Raw genomic sequence first — 24,107 nt, forward strand, 5'->3', positions numbered from 1 at the left:
GCCCCGTGGCCAACATAGCCCTGGTTCCCCCTACCCATATCTGAATACAGTGGATAAATAGCGTAGGTATTTCTTTAAATACAAAGTTGACAAAAGCACAAAATACTTACGGATGGAATAGATATATCAGGGGCAGAAAACCGAAGCTCGGGTAAGAGTTTGCTGTTTGTTGAATGCAATACATCTGCATGTATGATTGGCTCTCCAGGATTGACAATGCCAGACTCTTTTGCTACGCTGACTGCTGTAGCAACGTTATCACCTATCAACAAAATTGAATTCGAATGAAGGGGCAAGCTATACTTATACCGGGTTTTTTAGTTTTACCGTTTCCTACGATGCATCTCAAGTGGGTGATGCATCTGATATTCGAGATTTTTGGGTCATACAAGTTTTTTCCCACCAATTGACAGGTAAAATGACACCCCCTGATCTCCTCCTCTACTCTCTGCCGCCAGCCTTTTTACTGGACGTCCACGCCGCCCTCTTCCGTGAAGAACCCAATCAAATACCGGTCTCTGGGCAACCGACCAATTTCCATCCTCAGCACATGCCTATAATACCAAACCAGCTGCCTGATTTTGATATCGTGCACAATATCGTTCTCAACCCCTATTATTTCACGCACTCGCTCATTATAAGTAAAACGTGCCCTATTCTATTCGCGAGTTCCCCACAGATCTCCACCAGAAGTCCATTTCGGTTGTCCTTAGGATTTCCTCGGATATTTTCTTCAATTGCCAGACCTAACTACCATGGAGAACAGGTTAAATTCTTAAAAGAATGGCGTCAAATAAAATCGTGTAGCTTTCAGCGGTGGCAGACAGATTTATAGGAATGGCTCCGTTCGTCGCTCATAAGTGTGGAAGCGCAGCTGTTAGGTATACGATTTTTCTCGGAAATATGGTTTCTTAAAATTCCATTCAACAACGAAAACGTTCATCTGCAAAACTGACTCACAGAGATTATTCAGTTAAATTAACTCTTGTCCGTTAAGTCTGTTTAATGAGTCTTCCTAAGTTTTAATTTTTCTCCTCCATTTCATTTACCTACCTATTTTACGATTACTTAAGTAGTACCTAATGGGCCTGTGAAGCCATTTTTTTCTTATTGCTTCAATCGAAATAACTTATGGCTCCAGATGTCACAGGAATTTTCTCGGAGATTTTTGATCACCGGAAACCGCCAAAAAATCAACTTAAAAACGCCTAAAAATTTGGATTTTCATATGGTCACTTCGATGATGTGGGAACGAATCCGGTACACTTGTTACGTCACATCTCATGACAAACTTGGACTTATTTTCATCACTTACGGTGTATTTTCCCACAAAGGAATTGACAGCCGCTTTTCAAATGCAAATATCGAGTCAATCGATGATTTTCTTACCAAAATGGTATTCAGAAATGAATTCCTCGGACGTTTAGGTAAATGGTTAAAACCCTCATTAGATAAATAAAAACCGACGGAATAAACCCATTTTAAGGGAAAACTGCATGTAGTCAATGGGAAATTGTTTACATCTGTTATTGTGATAACAGAAATGGTGCTTAGCTCAATATTTAGCCATTTACATGAGTTTTTTCTTTTTGGTCACCATTTGAGGGTAAGTTTTTTTGTAAATCAATTGTTTAGTACCTTTAGAATCATGTGAAAAGCTATTATACCTAACGGTATAAATTGTTACATATTAATTCCGAACACACTCTGGCAGTCCAACACTCAAACCTGGATGTAGCGAGTTAGTTGTTATTTCTTGATATTTTTCCCTTCGATGTTTCACTGAAGACACCAAAAAGATTGTATCATTAAGTATCAATCATTGATGATATATGTATAAAAAAAAATTACCATCGACAGTTACCTCCAGACCGAGGAGACGGGTATGATTAAGATGGAGGCAAGGGAAGTAGACGTAGGATTCTGCTTCGATTAGCAGGCTTATGTATCAATACAGTTTTCTGCATAGTATTACATTACAAATACACTGGATTTTAAAGTAATATACAGGGTTATCCAAAAGTCACTGACCACCCTTGTTACTTTTTTCCAAATTGAGATTGAAGTTTGAAACTTTGGGAATGTTCTTCGGTCTAAGGTAGCAACTTTTTGGTCCCCCAAGATTTTGGGGGGCGGCCTCCCTTAAGGGGGCGGGGGCTAACTTTTTTTTTTCAAATGGCAACCCCCCCCCCTTTGTGATACCTCATTCGAAAGATAATAAAAAAAGAAAATTTTTGAAGCAAACCGCAGGTCAAAATGTTCATTTTTGACAAAATGGCGGCCGGTCAAAGTTCAAAATGGCGGACATTTGGCATCTCCGTTGTTTATCGACGGATTGGTGTGAAACTCGGAATCCTAGGGTTTTTCGAGATGAGAAAAACGATTCTGGCATTGGTTTTCCAGAAAAGTCAGTCCTTTTCAAAATGGCGGCGGTCAAAATGGCGGCCTCGAGCGGGAAGTTGATATTTAGGCTGCATATCGTTGAATTTGCATGAAACTTGGTATCTGAGGATATTTCGGCACGAGAAGAACGAATCTTTCTTTGGATATCTGAAATTTTGACAAATTCCAAAATGGCGACGGAAAAATGGAGGGAAATTAGTTTTACGGCTGTTTACCGATGGATTAGCATGAAATTATTTGATATTTCAAGAATCTAATGAAAGATTCCTTTTTATCCAGCCAAAAACCGCCAGGATTACGAATTTCATGCAAATCCATCGGCGAACAGCCGTAAAACTGATTTCCCGCCATTTTTCCGCCGCCATGTAATTTGTCAACATTTCAGATATCCATTGAAAGATTCGTTCTTCTCGTGCCGAAATACCGCCAGATACCAAGTTTCATGCAAATCCAACGATATGCAGCCTAAATATCCACTTCCCGCTCGAGGCCGCCATTTTGAAAAGGACTGACTTTTCTGGAAAACCAATGCCAGAATCGTTTTTCTCATCTCGAAAAACCCTAGGATTTCGAGTTTCACACCAATCCGTCAATAAACAACGGAGTTGCCAAATTTCCGCCATTTTGAACTTTGACCGGCCGCCATTTTGTCAAAAATGAACATTTTGACCTGCGGTTTGCGCCAAAAATTTTCTTTTTTTATTATCTTTCGAATGAGGTATCACAAAGGGGGGGGGGTTGCCATTTGAAAAAAAAAGTTAGCCCCCGCCCCCTTAAGGGAGGCCGCCCCCAAAATTTTGGGGGGACCAAAAAGTTGCTCCCTTAGACCGAGGAACATTCCCAAAGTTTTAAACTTCTATCTCAATTTGGAAAAAAGTTACAGGGGTGGTCAGTGACTTTTGGATAACCCTGTATGTGTTTAAAACGTGGAAACGTGCTGAATGATTTTAAGATGTTTGTTGAGAATGATTTACACACATTGTGAAAACATCCATGGTTTGAGCGTGGGGCTGCCAGCGAGTGTGCTCTGAATTTATATGTAACAATTTAAGTACACCGTTAGGTATAGCTTTTAACATGATCCTAAAAGTACTAAATAATTGATTTACAAAAAAAACTTACCCTCTAATAGTGACCAAAAAGAAAAAACTCCGGAAAATGGCTGAATATTATGAGCTAAGCACCATTTCTGTTATCAGTATGACAGATGTAAACAATCGCCCACTGACTACAGTTTCCTTAAAAATAGGGTTCATTCCGTCGGTTCTTATTTATCTAATGAAGGTTTTAACTAATTAAACGTCCAAGGAATCTATTTCTGAATGCCATCAATTTTTTTCTAAGAAAAATATAAAAAAAAGGTCTCATTTTTCTGTATTTTCCATCAGGTTTTTGGATATTTTTTCTTAAGGGTAAAGCCCTATCAATTTTCTAGATGGAAAATAGATCCATTTTAGACAGGAAATAGATCTATTTTCTTTGGTAAATAGTGACACTCACTTTAAATTTTCTGTCTACTTTCCATAATGCTAGCTAATTTTTCTTTATTTTCTAAATTTTTTTTTTCATAAAATATTTTTATTTTGCTATTTGGGGTATTAAATATAATCTGCGTGAGTGCACTGTATTTGAATAAGGTCCACCTCTTGCGAGTCTAACGTTTATGAACTACGGACGTAGATCCATCGGCTTTATTTTCCAAAAAAGGGGCAGCTGTCAGAACACCGAAATGTCGAACATCGATTTTTCGACTGTACGTATTGATCGTTCTTCAATACAGCGAATTTTCATGAATCGGGACTTTGTGATGTTTGGCCTTTTTTCCAATTTTGTACTAGGACGGCATGTTCGATGTGTGGTGCACTAGGTGTATGAAACTATCTGCAATTCTAAACGCTGGAATAGGTCTTCGTTAGATTTTTCGAATAAATAGGAGCTGACCAGTTATCATCACAACTTTGATGTTGGCTTGCTTTAATTCTTGTATGACATCAACCGTCTGTGGTTTAAGCCTGTTTTCTAAAATGATGAGTCCAAGGAACTGGAGGTCCTGCTCTACTTGACAGCGCTTCAGCAAATGAATTGCGTCATGATCAGTATTTTTTAGAATTCGGTTTCCCATTGCAATGACTCTGTAACCTTGTTCAGTGTATTCTTGCAGAACTGAATTTATGTCCTTCGGAACTGAAATAAAAAAAGAGGTGACATTTAAAGAAAAAGGAAGTGAGAACATTAGGCAGAAAGAGCCCAGATAGCACACAATAAGCTGAGAATATTCGAATATAATTATCCTCGATTCTTGAACATCCACAGAATATTTATAGAATACTGGACGCGCTTCGCGCGTCCGTCACGGCCAGCCAAGGGGCTGCGCCCCCTGGACCCCTGATCACTCGCTACGCGAGTGACATTCGGCTCGCTCCGCGAGCCATTTTTCTCAGTGATTGGACATTTGATCACTAAGAGGTACCTATACATTTTGGAGACTCTGGAGGCAAAAATTTTCGTCACAGAACCTTGTTGCCGGAGCGTGCCATCATTTGCACGTGAATAGATGTGTGGAGATGAAGCGATGATGGGGATCGATCATTTCTTCAAAAACGCATTTGACTGGGACGTCATCCCTTCGGATGGCGGAAAAAGACAATCCATGGATCTCCTTCCGCGATTTGACTTGCTGAAGTGGCAAAAGTTTATCTTTACTTCTTAAGACCCTGCTAAAAATGTTCCATGTGGATTCACGTGGAAATGACCCGATTTCCATGTGATTTCATGGAAATCGTCTGACTTCCATGTCCTTCGACATGGAAATCATAACGTTTCCATGAAACTCACATGGAAACCAAGTCATTTCCATCAAGCCGTCATGGAAATGAAAACATTTCCTTGTGAGCTCGACATGGAAATCATAACGTTTCCATGCAACTCACACGGAAACCAAGTCATTTCCATCAAGTCTTCATGGAAATGAAAATATTTCCTTGTGAGCTCGACATGGAACTCATAACACTTCCATGCAACTCACACGGAAACCAAGTCATTTCCATCAAGCCTTCATGGAATTGAAAATCCCCTTCTCAGTTCGGCATGGAAATAAAAATTGCGGATTTAAACATGAATTTCGCGGCTTTAAAATCTTTCAATTTTTGGGCAATTCTAAACTGGACATACGCTCCGACATGCGCAACATGCGAAAATTACACATCGGAGCGTGAGTGTCGCGTTTGAAGCATAACTACGATGTTGAAGGCGCTCCGCAAGGTGCGCGCCAAGGAATTATACTCGGTATACGGTTCAAACCAGAGATGCAAGATTTTATATGTAACTTCATAAAATGAAATTTCGTGAATTCCAATCATTTTTGAAAACTTCTGTGCTATGGGCTCATTATGACATGAAAAGGAAAAATCTTAAGTTTTGGAAGGGGGGGGGGGGGAATGAAGGGAAAAAGGAAAAAAACCGAAAGAAGAGCTATACGATCATTGTTGCGGGTTGCATTAGCAGTCAAATTTTTTCTTCTCAGGCGTATGTTTAGAAAGGAGGTGAAGAAGATCCCCATATCAGGGTGATCGAAAAAAGTCTCAATTTTGGTCATCACTTAAGTACTTTTTCATCAGAAGGTAGTGTTTAGCATGTTATGTTTTTATCTTCAGTTATTAAATCCTCTAAATTTTTTTGTAAAGAATTTGAAAAGAATTGCTGGAACCAATTTTTTTTAATGATATGATTTCGATCTCAGCCCCTGAAAATCAAGTACCTGAAATTTTATGAAGCTCAATAATTAAAGAAATGTGCCAAAATGTATGATGGATAAAAGCTTAGTATGTACTTACATCTACACTCAAGTGAAAGCAATAATAAGCACAATAATCTTAAAAAGTACATGGTGTACTCAAAGCTCCCTGATGAAAATTAGGGCCACCCTTTCAGACATACTTTGTGGGCAGGCCATCTATGACAGCCATGGGAACTTGTTTGACGGGTATATGTCAGTATGTAATTGATATCAGCGCATAGACCTTCTTGGACTTGTAGGATTTTCTATATCATAGCAGCGTAGTTTTTCAAAGTTCGCATGTTAGCAGTTCCAAACCCACATGTATCTTCCACTAGGCATGTGTAAAGAGAATCTTTCAGCTAAATATGCATCATGCAAAGTAATAATGGATGACATCTGTCATGCAGACATACTCAATAAAATAGAAAATGAACAAACAACACTCACCAACTCGCTCAAGTCTGTAATCCACTGGGTCAGAAAAATCCACTTGAAGACAATGAATCCAAATTTCCGATTAGAACTGGTGCAGGTACGAAGGAACTTTTGAAAACACGATGAGTGCATTGTAAAAATATCTAAAGCACTCTTTAACGTAAGAGAAAAATTAGCACCATGATTTAATAGCTGATCAATACAGAACACCACTCTCAGAAAAGCACTGACACAACACGATTTTTCAGTTTAGTTTTAGAGGAGAAAGCATTTTTCAAAAGATGCGACATCATAGATCCACAGCTTAAATAATTTCACGATTTACTACGATCATTGATGATATTAAGGTAGCCATCGATTCTCTACCCGACGTTCCTTCCACACATGACAGGAAACATCTACAGGCATAGAGCAAATGGCACTGAGCAGCAATGTACATCTGATAAGGCAAGCTCCTGGAAGTGTCGATCTGCAAAAATACAAAGCGGGAGACAGATCATCAAATTGATCTACCTATGGTTAATGGCCGTCCTTGGAGACAGACAATAAACTACGTAACAATATATCAACCACCTTTTGATAACAGAACGAATTTAAAATGAGAGCAAGACCCTTCCTTATGGAGGGAGGGCCAAGAAACATTTAAAAACGGAACATTTTACAACTTACAGGTCTGAGCCACTGAATATAATACATTCCACCAGTCAATAAAATTTTAAATTTTGAATGTTGATGGATAACCTGATTGCCAGTATACATTGAGTTGAAACCAGTTGAAACATCTGATACGTAGAGCGGTTCATTCTTATAGAGGCTTCCGAAGTAGTTCCAGATAGGTACTTTAAAATTAGACACCGGTCAAATGTAGTACAAGAGAGGAAATGGGTGCAACAAAACTTTAATTGTCCTTGATTCTTTTGTGAAAGGTGTGAAAGTGAAAAATTATTCATTAAATTACTTACTTGAGGTGATGTGGTGATGTGAGTGAGAGGTAAATGATAAATATAACCTAACTTTTGTGAAGATGTTCCTAGTTCCTGGAATAATCGTTCCTTGCCGATACTTCCAGGGTTGTATTTATTATCTAAATAATTATCAGGCAAATGTTTTCAAAAGGATTAAAATACAAAAACTGGCTTTCTATAATCATTATAGCGGCTGATTTTCACTCATTTTCATACGCAACCTCGATAAAAAGGCAAAAGGCGGAACCGCGGAATGGTCCCTCGTCCAACTGTTCGATGTCCAACTCGCACTCGGAACTCCGGATCCGGACCATTGTTCAATTCAATCCACCCAGCCAGCCAAGCCATGCCATGCCGTGAATTTCAAAATGAAAACTTAATTTGATCTACTTTTCATGATTCTTAACGAAGAATCGATTGTATTATCGGCGTCTACTTGACTATACTCAGTTTCATCGAACACAGGTAAATTATCTCTCACTTCTCACTTCTTGACGACGGACACACCTAAGTATGAGCCTGTCACCTTGTACTTACATTACACATTTGTCATGTCAAGCTATACTGATCAAGTAACTCGAGTTTAATTTTCTTTGCCGATTTACGATTCAGTCGATATGTTCTAACGAGCGAGGTAATTGTGAATTCTATTCTCTTGGTTTGCGAATGCATTTACTACCATGTGCTATTCCTAACCGTGGTTACGAAGTTGATCGAAGAGTCTACGTCTAATAAATCTATCCACTCCTTCCGTGGGAAGGGAGATAATCTTTCATCTATTTAGCATTGAAGGGAAAGACCAGAATCAAGATGGTGGATCTTCTGTTGCACTCTCTAAGTGCAAATCTTATTATCCGCGGACTTCATCACAAGTAGAAACTTCCCAACTCTTGCAGGCGAGTGCTATAGGTAGTCTGTTGGAACATCCTCATACTGCCTGCATTTTCCTTGTGTCTTCAAAAGAATCAAGGACAATTAAAGTTTTGTTGCACCCATTTCCTCTCTTGTACTACATTTGACCGGTGTCTAATTTTAAAGTACCTATCTGGAACTACTTCGGAAGCCTCTATAAGAATGAACCGCTCTACGTATCAGATGTTTCAACTGGTTTCAACTCAATGTATACTGGCAATCAGGTTATCCATCAACATTCAAAATTTAAAATTTTATTGACTGGTGGAATGTATTATATTCAGTGGCTCAGACCTGTAAGTTGTAAAATGTTCCGTTTTTAAATGTTTCTTGGCCCTCCCTCCATAAGGAAGGGTCTTGCTCTCATTTTAAATTCGTTCTGTTATCAAAAGGTGGTTGATATATTGTTACGTAGTTTATTGTCTGTCTCCAAGGACGGCCATTAACCATAGGTAGATCAATTTGATGATCTGTCTCCCGCTTTGTATTTTTGCAGATCGACACTTCCAGGAGCTTGCCTTATCAGATGTACATTGCTGCTCAGTGCCATTTGCTCTATGCCTGTAGATGTTTCCTGTCATGTGTGGAAGGAACGTCGGGTAGAGAATCGATGGCTACCTTAATATCATCAATGATCGTAGTAAATCGTGAAATTATTTAAGCTGTGGATCTATGATGTCGCATCTTTTGAAAAATGCTTTCTCCTCTAAAACTAAACTGAAAAATCGTGTTGTGTCAGTGCTTTTCTGAGAGTGGTGTTCTGTATTGATCAGCTATTAAATCATGGTGCTAATTTTTCTCTTACGTTAAAGAGTGCTTTAGATATTTTTACAATGCACTCATCGTGTTTTCAAAAGTTCCTTCGTACCTGCACCAGTTCTAATCGGAAATTTGGATTCATTGTCTTCAAGTGGATTTTTCTGACCCAGTGGATTACAGACTTGAGCGAGTTGGTGAGTGTTGTTTGTTCATTTTCTATTTTACTGAGCATGTCTGCATGGTCCAAATATCATGTGCTCCCATTGGGACGCTTGTCTCCTTTGTCTTGATTCTAAGATTTATTTAATTTCCGTGAGCAATTTGGATGGTACTGAAACCTTCTTGTGATCATTTTTATGCAAATGGTTTTCTTTCCATGAAAAATTGTCACGGAAATGATTTCGTTTCCATGAAAAATTTTCACGGAAATGATTTCGTTTCCATGAAAAATTTTCATGGAAATAAGCCACATGGAAATCAGTCACACGGAAATCAGCCACATGGAAATATTTCCTGTTCCATTTTTCCGTGTCATTTTTTCATGGAAATCAACTTCATGGAAATCATCCACACGGAACATTTTTAGCAGGGGAAGATTATCGGTGGCGTGGGGGTCTAAATATTGTTCAACGATGGTATAGTTCGAGTTCCGAATCGCAATGAGCACACTCGTATTTTTTCTTATTCTTTCATCGCATATAAATTTCTCTGATGTTTTTGTTTTATTCTCTCTGATTGCATATTAGTAATCATATCCTCATTTCATTTCCTTTCCCTTTCCTTTTTCCTTTTCTGGAGCATCTGTGTCCATTTACAATTATTATTTTAAAATAGCTTTCCTCTAGTATACAATTGATGCTTCAAACGGAATGAATTGTTTTAATGACATTTCCGGCTAAATCATGGTTTTTCCCAGGAAGGCAGCCTCTCGTCCCTCCCGGACTCTATTGTTGCCAGATAAGTTGCTTTTTTAGCACTTTTCCCAATTCAAATCCAAAAATATGTAAAATATTCACATTTATCGCACAATCTGGCAACCTCTCGAGTGAAATAGAAAAAGGTAGAATCGCTGAAAGTCTGAATCCTTCGAAGTTTATATTGATGATGATGATTATGATGATGTACAGATATTCTATGAGTATTCGTGGAATATTTAAGAGGCTACATAGCCTATGTTTTGAATATTCTTTAAATAATCATAGTACCTATATCCGGTGTGAGGAAAGAGCAACAGGCGGTAGAAACTGTGATGTTTTTCCTTTCTCCTCCCCCCTTCCCCAAGCAAATAAAAGTCCGCTCCAAAAAATAACAGTCCCTCCCTTCTGGAGATAAATTTCTCCCTCCCCCTTAAAGTAAAAATGCCTCCAAAGTAAAACTTCTTTCTTTTAAAAAAAAAATGCTGATCCTCTGATCCCCACAGCAAGTCCTCTCCATCATTCCCTCTCCTCCTCCCCCTCCCAAATAGCCGTGATCGCGATAAATAGCGATTTTGTCGGTTGGTTATCGCGATTATATCGGTGGCAATATATTGACATACTATCGTATTAAAAATTGCGATATTATCACAATTTTTGGTTCAATAAAATCGCGATCAATATGTTCGTCGATATTATCGAGATTAAATCGCCATTTATCGTGATTTTTATTTCGACAATATCGCGATAAATTGCCTGGCGATGGAATCGCGATTTTATCCCGGTAAGATCGAGGATAATCGCTCAGATGTTGATGATCCTGGCGATTTTATAGCCGATAAAATTGCAATACCGATATCCCGGTTTTTCCGTTGAAAAATGCTACTTCGGCTGTAGCAAAGAATTCAATTGTACATTATAAATTTTTTTTAATCTTTTATGTACCTATGTATTTGCCTCATGCGCCAAAATACTTAGGACGATGAATCAGCGCGCGTGCGAAACTCGCGACGGCGCGGCTCTGCGGCTTATTGTTAGTCATAGTAACAGCTATCTCGATATCGAGCAGTAAGAGCCTTGATCGACTGATGCGGCAACGCATTTTCAGGAGAAAATTCTTCTATCCGTAGCTCTCACACGCACAAGCACAACTTCCTTGTATTCAATCCTGTAAAATTGTGAGCTCTTACCCTTATGGAGGTACTTTTTTATTTTTCTTCATACGGAATTTCCGCAAAAAGTTCTTGTGGGTCTATCAGTTTAATTATTATAGTAAAATGTATTTATTATACACTAAAATTTTTAGCACAAATTTGAAAATCTCATGACGAGGCCGAAACATGAAATTAATTGCCATCTACTACATCTGTTTTGCAACTGTCACGCGTGTGATTCTCTGTCCATTCTTTTCACCCTCTACCCAAGTAGCATTTTTCAACGGAAAAATCGCGATTTTATCGCCGATAAAGTCGCGATTATCCTCGATTTTATCGGCGATAAAATCGCTAGGATCATCAACATTTGAGCGATTATCCTCGATCTTTTCGCGATTTTATTGCGATTTTATCGGCCCGAAAAAATTGCGATTTTATCGCGATAAGATCGAGGATGATCGCTCAGATGTTGATGATCCTAGCGATTGATAAAATCGCCAAAAAAAAGGGGTTAAAGTTGTCAGCCGATTGCCGTTAGGTTCAGCCGTCAGGTCCTTTGACGAAGACGAGCGTAAAATCCCCGGAGCCTCCGCGGGGATTCGAACCCCAATCGCTACGGTGGAAGGCCAGCACATTGTCACTATGCTATGACCGCTATATGACTTGCGTGTGCGAATTGAAGCCTCTTATACATGGATCGGCGCTTCGCAACCTCACAACTTATGTCTTTGCGTTGACTGACACCGATTTTTCATTGGATTTTTTTTTTTTTTTTTTTTTTTTTTTTTTAATTTTCCCTCCTCTGTATTTTATTTCATACCTTGAAATACGGTTGGTAAAATAAGGTTCTATTGGTAATCTCATCATTCTGTCTCTGTAAAATTACCAATAATAGTGAGATGGCAAAGTTACCGATGGACCTTGGGAAAAACGCCAATAGTTTTTATCGACTGTGGTAGAATTACCGAGATAAAATGGTAAAGTTACCGGGGATTGATTACCAATAAAAGTGGCATTCTTACCTGAAAAAATCAGTAAAAATACCGGTTTTCAGGTAAGCTTACCAGTCTGTCTTTGTAACATTATACTAATAATTGATAAAAAAAAATGAGATGGTTAAGTTACCAACGGATCTCGGTAAAAACGGCGGCGGCGGAATAGAAACATCTTTCATATGCGTCATTCATGCGTTAATGAAAAATTGCAATTTATTGCAATTTTATCTCTATAAAATCGCGTTCGATAATATCGCGATTTTGTTGCAATTTATCGCGATTTTTCTCCCGATAATATTGCAATAAATCGCGACGTCGATAAAATCGCGATACATTCTCCAATTAAATCGCAATTTATCGCGATCACTGCTACTTGGGTAAAGATCTTGCAGGCTACAGAGGATGCACTGGACTGGATTGCCCTCTGCATGTCTAGTTCTCCTCTTTCGTTACCTATGTGGCCGTCTATATATGTCCAGTAATTCAAAACTTCTTCAATAAAGGAAATGGCCTAGCATGGGGGGCAGGAGGGGGGAGGGGGAGGAGAGCGCGACCGAACTCGAGCATTAAAGCTGGCTTCCGCAGGTTGCATCAAACCGATCCTTTCGTCATGTTTTTGGCGACTTTTTCATGCCAATGAGGCCGACGACGGCATCTCGGCAGGGCAACCGAGATGCACTTCAGAATATATCCCTATAGGGGGGGAGGGAGGAGCGCGACTGAATTCGAGCAGCGAAACTGGCTTCCGCAGGTTGCATCAAACCGATGCTTCTACCATGTTTTGGTGACTTCTTAATGCGAATGATTCCAACTGCATTTTGGAAGGTCGACCGAAATGAATCTCAGCTAATGTATCTCTAGTGGGAGGGGGGAGGGGAGGTGGTAGGGAGGGGGAGGGGGAGTGGGTGGCGGAGGGGGAGGGTGAGGGGGAGAGGGATGAGGGGAGGTGGATGGGAGGTAAGCGGGCAACCGAACTCCAGCAGCGCAACGGGCTTGCGTAAGTCGCATCAGAAGGATGTTTCCGTCATGTACTTTTGGAGACTTTTTTATGCCAATCAAGCTGACTGCATCGCGGAAGGTCGACTGAGATGCAGCATGGAACATATTGTAAGGGAAAGGAGACCCGCACCCTCCGTCGCAATATACAGATCTCTCAGCATAAGTGGGTGTGGCACTCACATTACATTGGTGTGGCACTCAATTATCGAGACTTGTACGATTAAAACTTAATACCATTTAACGCCTTCAATGTTCAGCATTTCCTGATGCATTTCAGAATTTTGGTGAGAAGAGGGGTTAACTCCTTCTGGAAAGAAACAAAAATATTAAAAAGAAAAAAATCATCATTTTTCCCTTAATTTTTCTGATCACGTGAAAAATCACAGCTAGCTCGCTTTACTCAATCCAGTAAGAGCTCCCAGGATTTGATAAATTACTTATGGAGCGCCAGTAGGCAGAATCTCGGTTGACCTACCGAGCTGCCATCGGCCTCAGTGGCATAAGGAAGTCTCTAAAAACATGGCGCAAGCATCGGTTTGATGAGACCCGCGCAAGCTAGTTTCAATGCCTGAGTGTGGTCGCACGCCCCCTCCCCCCTCGCCCCTCCTCCTCTCCATCATCATATTCATGAATATAAACTTCGAAGGATTTCAACTTCTCACTTTGCACTTCTTCATTCATTCCACTTTTTATTCCAGTCCGGCGTTGCCAGATTGTGCGATACTGAGAATATTTTACATAGGTTTGAAAGGGGGAAAAATACTGGAAAAGCAGCATATCTGGCAACAGTAGAGTCTAGAAAAGACGTGAGGCTTTCTTCCTGGAAAAACCACGCGATTTATCCGGAAATGTCATTAAAACAATATTGGCTCCGTTTGAAGCATCAAGTGTATTCTAGGAACAGCTATCCCATCCCATCCCATCCCACCTATAATAGTTACCCGACCTATGTCAGCAATTCTTTCGTTCAAGATAACTATCGTTAGATATACGTTAGCTTCTTCAAATTTTGCAATTTTGTCCATTTTGGTCTTATGAAGAACTGTATAAATTTTCGGTTAAATCGCATTTACCGTTTACTTATAAACGGTAATTAACGTAAGTGCCCTACTTACGCCGTTTTCCATTAAACTGTTTTTATGAAAGTTCCATTCCTTGGTTTCCTTGGTAACCTTTGTTTGCTATATCAGCTGATGTTTTATTTCAATTTATTTTTTTCTTTTTTTCATTTTTTTCTTTCTTTTTTTAATAAATCATTGCTAGGTTAGTTCTAATTTTTTTGCCAGCATTTATTCTACCCCCCCCCCCCCACCCGCAGCTCATTTTTCTAGGTCTAACACCCTCTCCCCACAAATCATTTTTCTATCGATGTAGGGCATGACTTGCTCCCCTACCACCATTTTTTCGGGGTTATAGATATTTTAGCGGCCTCTAGACACGTGACTCCAGTCACGGGCATTTCGCTAGTTTTAAATAATAATTGTCCCACATAGCACAGAATCTTATGTCAATACTGATACATATTGTTGGATGTCGACATGATATCACCAACACTAATGCAGTATGATATTAAGACTGTCGGTTAAAAGGTATACCGCGTCAGCATGAATATAACACTGATACCTTCAATATATAAAATAACAGTATTGAGTCAATGCTGACGAGGTAAAAAAAAAATAACAAGAAAAGAAATTAACACGAAAAAATGGAAAAAAAATATAGGAAGAAAAAGAAGCCTAAGAAAACACGGTGTTAATGAAAGTTATGATGAAAGTCGAGCCGCGCACTGATGCTATGCATATCGACGGTGAAACTACCAAACCACGTATCTCGGTTTGCGACGTCGCAGACTTCCTGTCATACTTTATTTTTTAAATGAAAAGCTACTTAACGTCCAGTCTTGAAAATTTCCGTGATTTTTCCTCTTCGTGCGGAGAAAATTCTGTGAAAATTTCAAGGAATGATATTGATTTGGTCTACTTCAAAAAAATAAAATGTGAGCGGAGATTTTTAAACACCGCAAACGAGATACGTGGTTTGGTAGTTTCACCGTCGATATGCTATAACAGCCTTAACAGGCGTGATTTTAACCCGAAACACCATCAGCTCCCTGTATGGCTCAATGGCAGAGTACTGGGCTAGGAATTTCGCGGTTCGGGTTCAAATCCACCTGAGGGCGTCCGGGTATTTTACGCTACTAAACGTCGCAGGACATCAAGTAAGTGGTTTATAATATTCAATACTTGTATACTTGTGTAATTCATGTTTCAAATGTAATACTTGTGTAGTACTATGAAAATGACGGTCATCGTCTGAACTTTCATATCTACTTGACAGAGTGCGTTGAGTGTACAGACGTGTCAGTGTCAAGGTAGTGATGCATACATATTGTCGGTGTCCTGCAGTGTTCTGATGACCTTGTCATAACCCTGATTTCCATATGACATCAACCTTTTCGGCCAATACTGTAACAATATTTTGACAGCTCCAAATCAGTAACTAATAAATACTGGCATAGTCTTGATATAATATTAAATCAGGATACATCAGCATTATATAAATACTGACACTACTGACGTGTCAGTACTATTGTAGTATTATATCAATATTCTGTGCTATGTGGGGTACGTGGACGCAGATGCTACAAAAAAGAAAAATGAAAAGGGAAAAAAAAGACGAGCATAAAACATGACAGTTCTGTTTTTCTAATTTCTTCCCTTCAGTTCATATATTTTAGACACTTTTAGGTAGGTTTTCATTGTTTTCTCTTTTAAGCAGGTATTTTACTTTACGTATGGCGGTGCTTGACCCCCTCCCCATCATCCCATTCCGTAAGGCGCCTCTTGACCCTCCTCCCTCTCGAATGCCTCACTTGATATATGGACTTAATATTTGGGGATGCCTCCAAATACAAAAGAAGAGAAAGAGAACCCTTCTGAGGATTCGTCTATAATTAGCGCCCCTTGCCGGTCCCCATTGATCTTTTCTAAGAAATGGGCGCTTGCTCTATTTTTAGCTTATCCTTCAGGTTTGCTTAACTCTTCCTCCTCCTTAATCAGGAAAATTTCAAGGACGCCTTGATCCCCCTCTTATCTCACCTTTTTCTCCAAAAAAGCATATAATTACTTCTGCCATCAAAGAGAATGAAAGAAAAACGTAGGAGAAATTGGTACGCAATGAAACTATATGAAAACAAGCAGTGAACTCCAACACAATGTGTTGATGAGGCGCGTCATTAACTCGCACACATCAACCTCATTGGTTTTCATTTACAGAGATTTCAAGATAGGCAAGCAGCACAACAGGAGAATCCACCATCCAACACTGCGAGGTCAACGACGCACCATGACGAGACCGTGTATTGTGAATGTAGAAAGCCATCACGGAAAAAAAAGAACTGTCATTTTAACAGTCACATTGAATGTTAAATTTGTTTGACGTTTCTCTGTTCTTTTACTTGTGGTGACTGCTAATTGAACATTTTAAGTATGTTGAAACAAAAGTATGCAAATCTGTTAGCTCAACATCTTATTGATGCTTTTGAAATAACATTCTGTATGTTATTCCATCATCGCACGACTGTTGAGTTAACGTCAGGTGCGATTCATTAAATCAACAGTTCCTGAAGCTTTTGAAATGACTGTCATTGGCTTTTCATTTTACAGTCCACACGTTATTTTGACATTCGTTTGGATATTAAATTTACATTCGGGCAGGTGTTGGTCTAATGTTTTGAAGGCCGTTAAATTCGCAGGAATAATCTGGTAAAGCAACAGCGAGGGTGTTGAAATAGCAGCGGGGTCATTCCACGTCAACGCAACCAAGGTCGGAACCCGACCTGCTCCAATTTGGCTGAAAATTGGTATACGGGGTCTTTACATCATTATAAGAAACTAATTTTAAGGGTTTTCCAATCCGACGCCCCGTTCGCGAGATATCGACCCCCAAAGATGGGGTGAATTTTAGCGATATTCAAAAAAACCCGTTTTAGCGATTCTCATTTTCTCGACTTCCCTCTCTTTGACTATCCATAGCGAGACTCTGTATCAATCCATCATACTTTGAAAGAGTGTTGCTAGATCAGTTTTTCATGTAGATTCTAAATATGCCATCGAAATTAAGCTAAAAATTATTTAAATGGCCGTAATTTAGAGTTTTTTAAAATTTACGATTTTTTTGCCATTGAATGTTCAAACTCAATTATCTAAAAAACAGTCACTCCGATTTTCGATTTTTTTTTTATACCTCAAGCTTAGGATATATACTTTTGGTTGATATACTTTTTTCAAATGTTATCGGACGGTTAAGGGCCTAAAAAAATTCAAATAGGCCAAAAAAGGTCAAAAATTGGTAAAAAAAAGACGATTTTTTACATTTTAATCCAAATATTTCGATAATGAACACTTCAATTAACGATATTTTCCCCCAGTTTACCCTTTAAGATGTATAAAATCAGACTATCGACGCTTTCCATACATTTACCGATCGATTAACGGCCTGATGGAAACCGGAAACCGACCGAAAATCCTCGAAATTGACGCAAAAAGACGATTTTTCACACCGTAACCGATGCTTTCCATAGATTGTAACTGCAATTTCCAATTTTCTCTCTCTATTTCAACCTTAAGGTATATACTTTCGAGTAATAAACACTTACTAACGTGCATCGATGGGGCACGGATCTAAACGGAAATGAAAACCGGCCGGAAATGCTCAAAAATGACGGAAAAAGGTGATTTATTGCATAGTCAGGGAAGCATGTGTTCGAAAATTACGTCCCGTTTGCACGTTTGTGATGCAAGTTTACTCCTTCATTTTGGTCCCTAGAATGAGAAAATCTTTGGTGGACTATCCGCTTTTGATGCCAAGGCCCTAAAAACAAGATGGCGGCCAAAATGGAGGCTGAAATTGAAATGTTGGTGAAACGGCACAAAACGTCAAGAGAGGTGTCGATCCTCATGTTTTTTGAATCGTAGATTCCAAAAAAATTGTCATACAGACCCCTCGACCCACGGAAATGACCAAAATCCAAGATGGCGTCCGATTTTGGCTCTTTAGTGGCTAAAACGTCAAATGAGGAGGAAAGAGAGGAGTAAACACTCCAGATATCTGTTTTCGAGGTCACCGATTCCAAAAAATAGGAGAAAAAAACATCTCATGCCAAATGGTACTGATTTGGACCATGCAAAGGCAGTCGAACTCGGCAGTCATTCTGATTAGAGTGTTCAGAAACACTCTATAATCGGGACCTCTCGACCCACGGAAATGCACAAAATCCAAGATGGCGGCGATTTTGGCTCCTGAATGGTTAAAACGTCAAATGCGGAGCAAAGTTCCAGCAAGTGTGTTTTGAGCCACTGAATCTGAAAATTGCGTTTATAATTTCCGACCACCCCTCAGTCTTCCAGAAAACTGACCAGGATAATGACAATTTTTCCGGGCGGAATCGACTTTTCCAGAAAATCGTCCTGTTGCAAACTTTTGCTGGATCAAAAATAAGAGTTGGTAGGTACTATAGAAATGTCTCAAAAATCACGATGAGCGGATCGGCAAAGTCTAAAATGTACTCCTTACTTCACAATTTGCATAAGAAATTTGAGTTTTTTTTAGCTTCCCGCCTCAAAAATGATACCACGGCACAGGTGAACGTTTCGTTAGAGGAGTCATATTCCATCCAACCCCTGCTTACAAGGATACTACGCAATATTCAACATAGCTGACGCCAATCCACCAACACGCTTGAGATGGGACGATGATTCTAACCACTTGATAACAATCGGCGTGTTTACATTCACATTTTTCTCGCGTTGACAGATATCCGCCGTGATTGACCTCATGCTCTCCTCAACTTGCGCGCGGAAGCGCTGCAGGAGGGATTGAATGGAACGACTCCTCTAACGAAATGTTCACCTGTGCCGTGGTATCGTTTTTGAGGAGGGCAGCTTAAAAAAACGGAAATTTCTTACGCTAATTGTGAAGTGAGGAGTATATTTCAGACTTTGCGAAAGTGCTTATCGTGATTTTTGTGACATATTATCCATAAGGAAAAACTCTTAATTTTGCTCTAGCAAAAGTTTCAAACAGGCCCGGCCCATTGCAGGGTGATGAGAAGGCACGGAGGAAATTTCCGGATTCAGCGCCTCATAATACGAAGGAATCACCTTATCTCGTCCGGGAGATTATTATATAGTAATTATTTGGATTTGCTGACTTCTAAACTCGACTTTCGATACTCCGCTACCAACTTGCGCTTCATGTACTAGGCGTCATCTTGATCTTGTGCAATCACCACTAGGTCATCAGCAAATCCGAGAAACTGACAAAGGGAGGTGATCAGCAAAGCACTAAGTTGGAGGATGGGCAGCAGATCAAAGGCTGCGCGCACTATAGGTACTTGGGGGGGGGGGGGGGGGTGCGGTTGACCCAGGATGAAAGAACGGATCAAGGGATCAAGGAAAGAAACATCCAAGCAAAGAAGGCCACAGCGATGTTCAATGGAATCCTCTGGGATCCGCGGATTTCCAAAGAGAACAAGAGAAAAATTTACAAAGTTGAAGTCAAAAGTATTCTTACATATGACAGTGAAGTTTGGCAGCTGAAGGGACGGACCCAAGGGATGCTGAGAGCCACGAAGATAGATTTCTGGAGGAGGTGGCTGTAGGAATTTTTAGGAACGATCGGGTTCGCAATGAAAGAGTGCGGCAGATCATGGGAGTCGAAAATGACATCGTATTCGACGACATGATCAGACAGCTTGACTGGTATGGCCATGTTAATAGAATGACGGACGAAGGACTGCCAAAGAAGATGCTTGATTGGGTATTCTTCCAGGGAGGAGTCGAAGTGGATGCCCAGTGAAAGGGTAGCGACATAGGGTTTTAGAAGGAATGAGGGTAAGTGAACTCCCTGAAAGGCTTTTCGAGGATCGGGAACTTTGCTCCGCATTTGACGTTTTAACCATTCAGGAGCCAAAATCGCCGCCATCTTGGATTTTGTGCATTTCCGTGGGTCGAGAGGTCCCGATTATAGAGTGTTTCTGAACACTCTAATCAGAATGACTGCCGAGTTCGACTGCCTTTGCATGGTCCAAATCAGTACCATTTGGCATGAGATGTTTTTTTCTCCTATTTTTTGGAATCGGTGACCTCGAAAACAGATATCTGGAGTGTTTACTCCTCTCTTTCCTCCTCATTTGACGTTTTAGCCACTAAAGAGCCAAAATCGGACGCCATCTTGGATTTTGGTCATTTCCGTGGGTCGAGGGGTCTGTATGACAATTTTTTTGGAATCTACGATTCAAAAAACATGAGGATCGACACCTCTCTTGACGTTTTGTGCCGTTTCACCAACATTTCAATTTCAGCCTCCATTTTGGCCGCCATCTTGTTTTTAGGGCCTTGGCATCAAAAGCGGATAGTCCACCAAAGATTTTCTCATTCTAGGGACCAAAATGAAGAAGTAAACTTGCATCACAAACGTGCAAACGGGACGTAATTTTCGAACACATGCTTCCCTGACTATGCAATAAATCACCTTTTTCCGTCATTTTTGAGCATTTCCGGCCGGTTTTCATTTCCGTTTAGATCCGTGCCCCATCGATGCACGTTAGTAAGTGTTTATTACTCGAAAGTATATACCTTAAGGTTGAAATAGAGAGAGAAAATTGGAAATTGCAGTTACAATCTATGGAAAGCATCGGTTACGGTGTGAAAAATCGTCTTTTTGCGTCAATTTCGAGGATTTTCGGTCGGTTTCCGGTTTCCATCAGGCCGTTAATCGATCGGTAAATGTATGGAAAGCGTCGATAGTCTGATTTTATACATCTTAGAGGGTAAACTGGGGGAAAATATCGTTAATTGAAGTGTTCATTATCGAAATATTTGGATTAAAATGTAAAAAATCGTCTTTTTTTTACCAATTTTTGACCTTTTTTGGCCTATTTGAATTTTTTTAGGCCCTTAACCGTCCGATAACTATTGAAAAAAGTATATCAACCAAAAGTATATATCCTAAGCTTGAGGTATAAAAAAAAAATCGAAAATCGGAGTGACTGTTTTTTAGATAATTGAGTTTGAACATTGAATGGCAAAAAAATCGTAAATTTTAAAAAACTCTAAATTACGGCCATTTAAATAATTTTTAGCTTAATTTCGATGGCATATTTAGAATCTACATGAAAAACTGATCTAGCAACACTCTTTCAAAGTATGATGGATTGATACAGAGTCTCGCTATGGATAGTCAAAGAGAGGGAAGTCGAGAAAATGAGAATCGCTAAAACGGGTTTTTTTGAATATCGCTAAAATTCACCCCATCTTTGGGGGTCGATATCTCGCGAACGGGGCGTCGGATTGGAAAACCCTTAAAATTAGTTTCTTATAATGATGTAAAGACCCCGTATACCAATTTGACCTTGGTTGCGTTGACGTGGAATGACCCATCGGACAATTTAACAGCGGGTTGACTGTAAAATGCTGACCGTTGCACGGAACATTCCATCCCGGCCGGTCCCGCGCGATCGGCGCAGAGCGCATGCGCAGTTATATACAGTCGTCGATCTTCCCACCCCCGCTACGAGCGGTGACGCAGAAAACCTCTCCTTACCCTCCAGCCTCCACTGTCGACCCTCCTTCTCGAGGGTTGCGCTTGCGCGCCAACCTGACAATGGGCCCGGTCAGGGAAATTCTCAGAACTGTAACCGCCCGGGCCCGGTGTTCGGCTATGTTTCTTCCTTCGGCGTTATTCGCTGAGGCGGCCATGTCACTGTTTTAAGGGATTTCGTTTGCTCATCAGTTAGTAGTTTTGAGTCAGAGGTCAGAGAAGTCTTGCGCTTGCGTTTCGAAATCGTGCTCAAATTGTGTTTGCGAGTGAATTTTGGCAAAGAAAGTGATTAGTTTTGATACTCAGTGCGTGATCGGCAAAATTAGTAGCTCCATAGGAAAGTAACTCTTACGATATAAGAAAATTTGGGCACTTTGGAATCAGTTGCGGGCAGACGCTATTTTTTGAGGCATCATCACGAATTCGTTCAACTCGGAATTTCTTCTGCCGTATATTTGTGTGTTTTGGTTTCAACTTCACCATTGACATTACACGCACTTTCGACTCATTTAGGTTTGCGTTCAGTGCATACAACTATTATTTTTAGCGTGCCTTACATATTTATATGCAGGCACGGTTTCGATTTCGTTTCCCGTAGATTATACCATCAGCCCTATCTTCTATACTTTCCGATGGTTTTTTTGCAGAATCCTAATTCTATTGTATGATTTTTTCCTTTTTTAAGTTTAAAGAAATCTAGGCTGTTTTGAAATGAAATGAAGTGATAATTTAGCAAATCCTAATCTTGGTAGAATTTTTTGAAACCTTTTATAATACATTCTTCGTGTTTTTAACTCATAAACACAATCGGTTGTTTGGTTCTTACGTTGTTTTTTATTAATGACGCCAACGTGACATTGTCTTAATGACGTAAAGTGTTTCAATGTGTAATACAGTGAAGGTATGTGCGATATCTGACCAGGCCGCGAACGATAAGTTGGGTTTTTTGGAAAAAAGAAAATAACCGGTGGAGAGGGAGGGTTTAAAATGTGCCTCACTTAATTTGTTGACGACCCCTAAGCCATGATTAATTCTGCTCCACCGAGAACTGCAAAGATGCATACTTTGTGTTGTGTTTTTGTGCATTTCAGCTGTTTAATTTTTGTGAAATTAACTCATTGTGAAACTGATTTAGTCTGTAAATGTTACTTTAACCGGAATATTATCTATCGTTTTTGCTTCATTTACTTGAAACCAGTTAAGCAATTATCAGCTATTTACATAAGCATGTAAGTATGACCATGATTTTTTACAGCTGCGTGGGATATTGTGTCTGCTACTTTAACAGCAGTATGAATGAAAATTCAAGAGCGAATTTGCTTTTACACGAGCAGCAGCGCTGCTACATCGACAGCAGCGTGGATTTAAATTCAAGAGCGAACCGGCCGTCATGAAAACAGCGACGCTGCTATTTCCACAGCAGCGGCCGCTGTTAAATCGAAAGCAGCGTGAGCGTCAATCTGATGGGGAACCGACGCTTACGCCAGCAGCTGCGCTGCTAGTGTAACAGACTAGTCGATGTAGGTTGAGCAGATTTTGTTGTCATTGTTACATTCATTTACTGTCAATGTGACAGCAAAGCGCCTGTTATAATAACAGACAAAGGTAATGTTATTTTAAAAGCCGGGATGCTGTGCCGTTTTTTAACATCCAAGGACTGTTCCTTTAGCAGTCGCGACGATTAAAATGACAGTACTTTTTTTTCCGTGATTCGAACGAGTTGGTTTTTTGATCTGCCTCAACCAAAATCTTATCAGATTCTTGAAGAAAAGTTCTAAGGAATAATGTAAGCGAAGAAAGGAAAAATTCTGTCGAACTCCTGAAAGATAAAGTCGATTTTAAGGTGATTCGATGGACGCCATGTTTTGTGTCAGAACAGAATGCGATATATCGCATCAATTGGTTCCATTTTTCCAGCTACTCGTCATTTTTCTCCTATTTTGAGATCGCAATTCTGTTGTCAGGAGACTAAAGCACTCGCTGACCAATTTTTACAAAGAAATTCAACGTAATAAAGGCGTGGTTTTTTTAGAGGAAGAATATCGCCTTCGATACTGATATCGAAACTGCACTCGAATGCGATATTTTCTCTCTAAAAAAACCACGCCTTTATTACGTTGAATTTCTTTGTTAAAATTGGTAAAAGAGTGCTTTAGTATCCTGACAACAGAATTGCGATCTCAAAATTCGAG

At 39.8% G+C, this 24,107-nt stretch overlaps 1 protein-coding gene across 1 annotated transcript in view; it reads right to left on the bottom strand.

The window, feature by feature from the left end:
* The window catches only part of LOC109042780 (polyamine-transporting ATPase 13A3), a gene marked incomplete at its 5' end in the record, with an annotated part of 286,914 nt that overhangs the window by 21,555 nt on the left and 241,252 nt on the right, over positions 1 to 24,107 (bottom strand). The window contains 2 exon segments of the mRNA XM_072300692.1: positions 111 to 262; positions 4,345 to 4,587. Of these exon segments, the coding sequence (XP_072156793.1) occupies positions 111 to 262; positions 4,345 to 4,587 (395 nt within the window).

The sequence above is a fragment of the Bemisia tabaci genome, chromosome 1, assembly GCF_918797505.1.
Source record: "Bemisia tabaci chromosome 1, PGI_BMITA_v3".
Lineage (NCBI taxonomy): Eukaryota > Metazoa > Arthropoda > Insecta > Hemiptera > Aleyrodidae > Bemisia > Bemisia tabaci.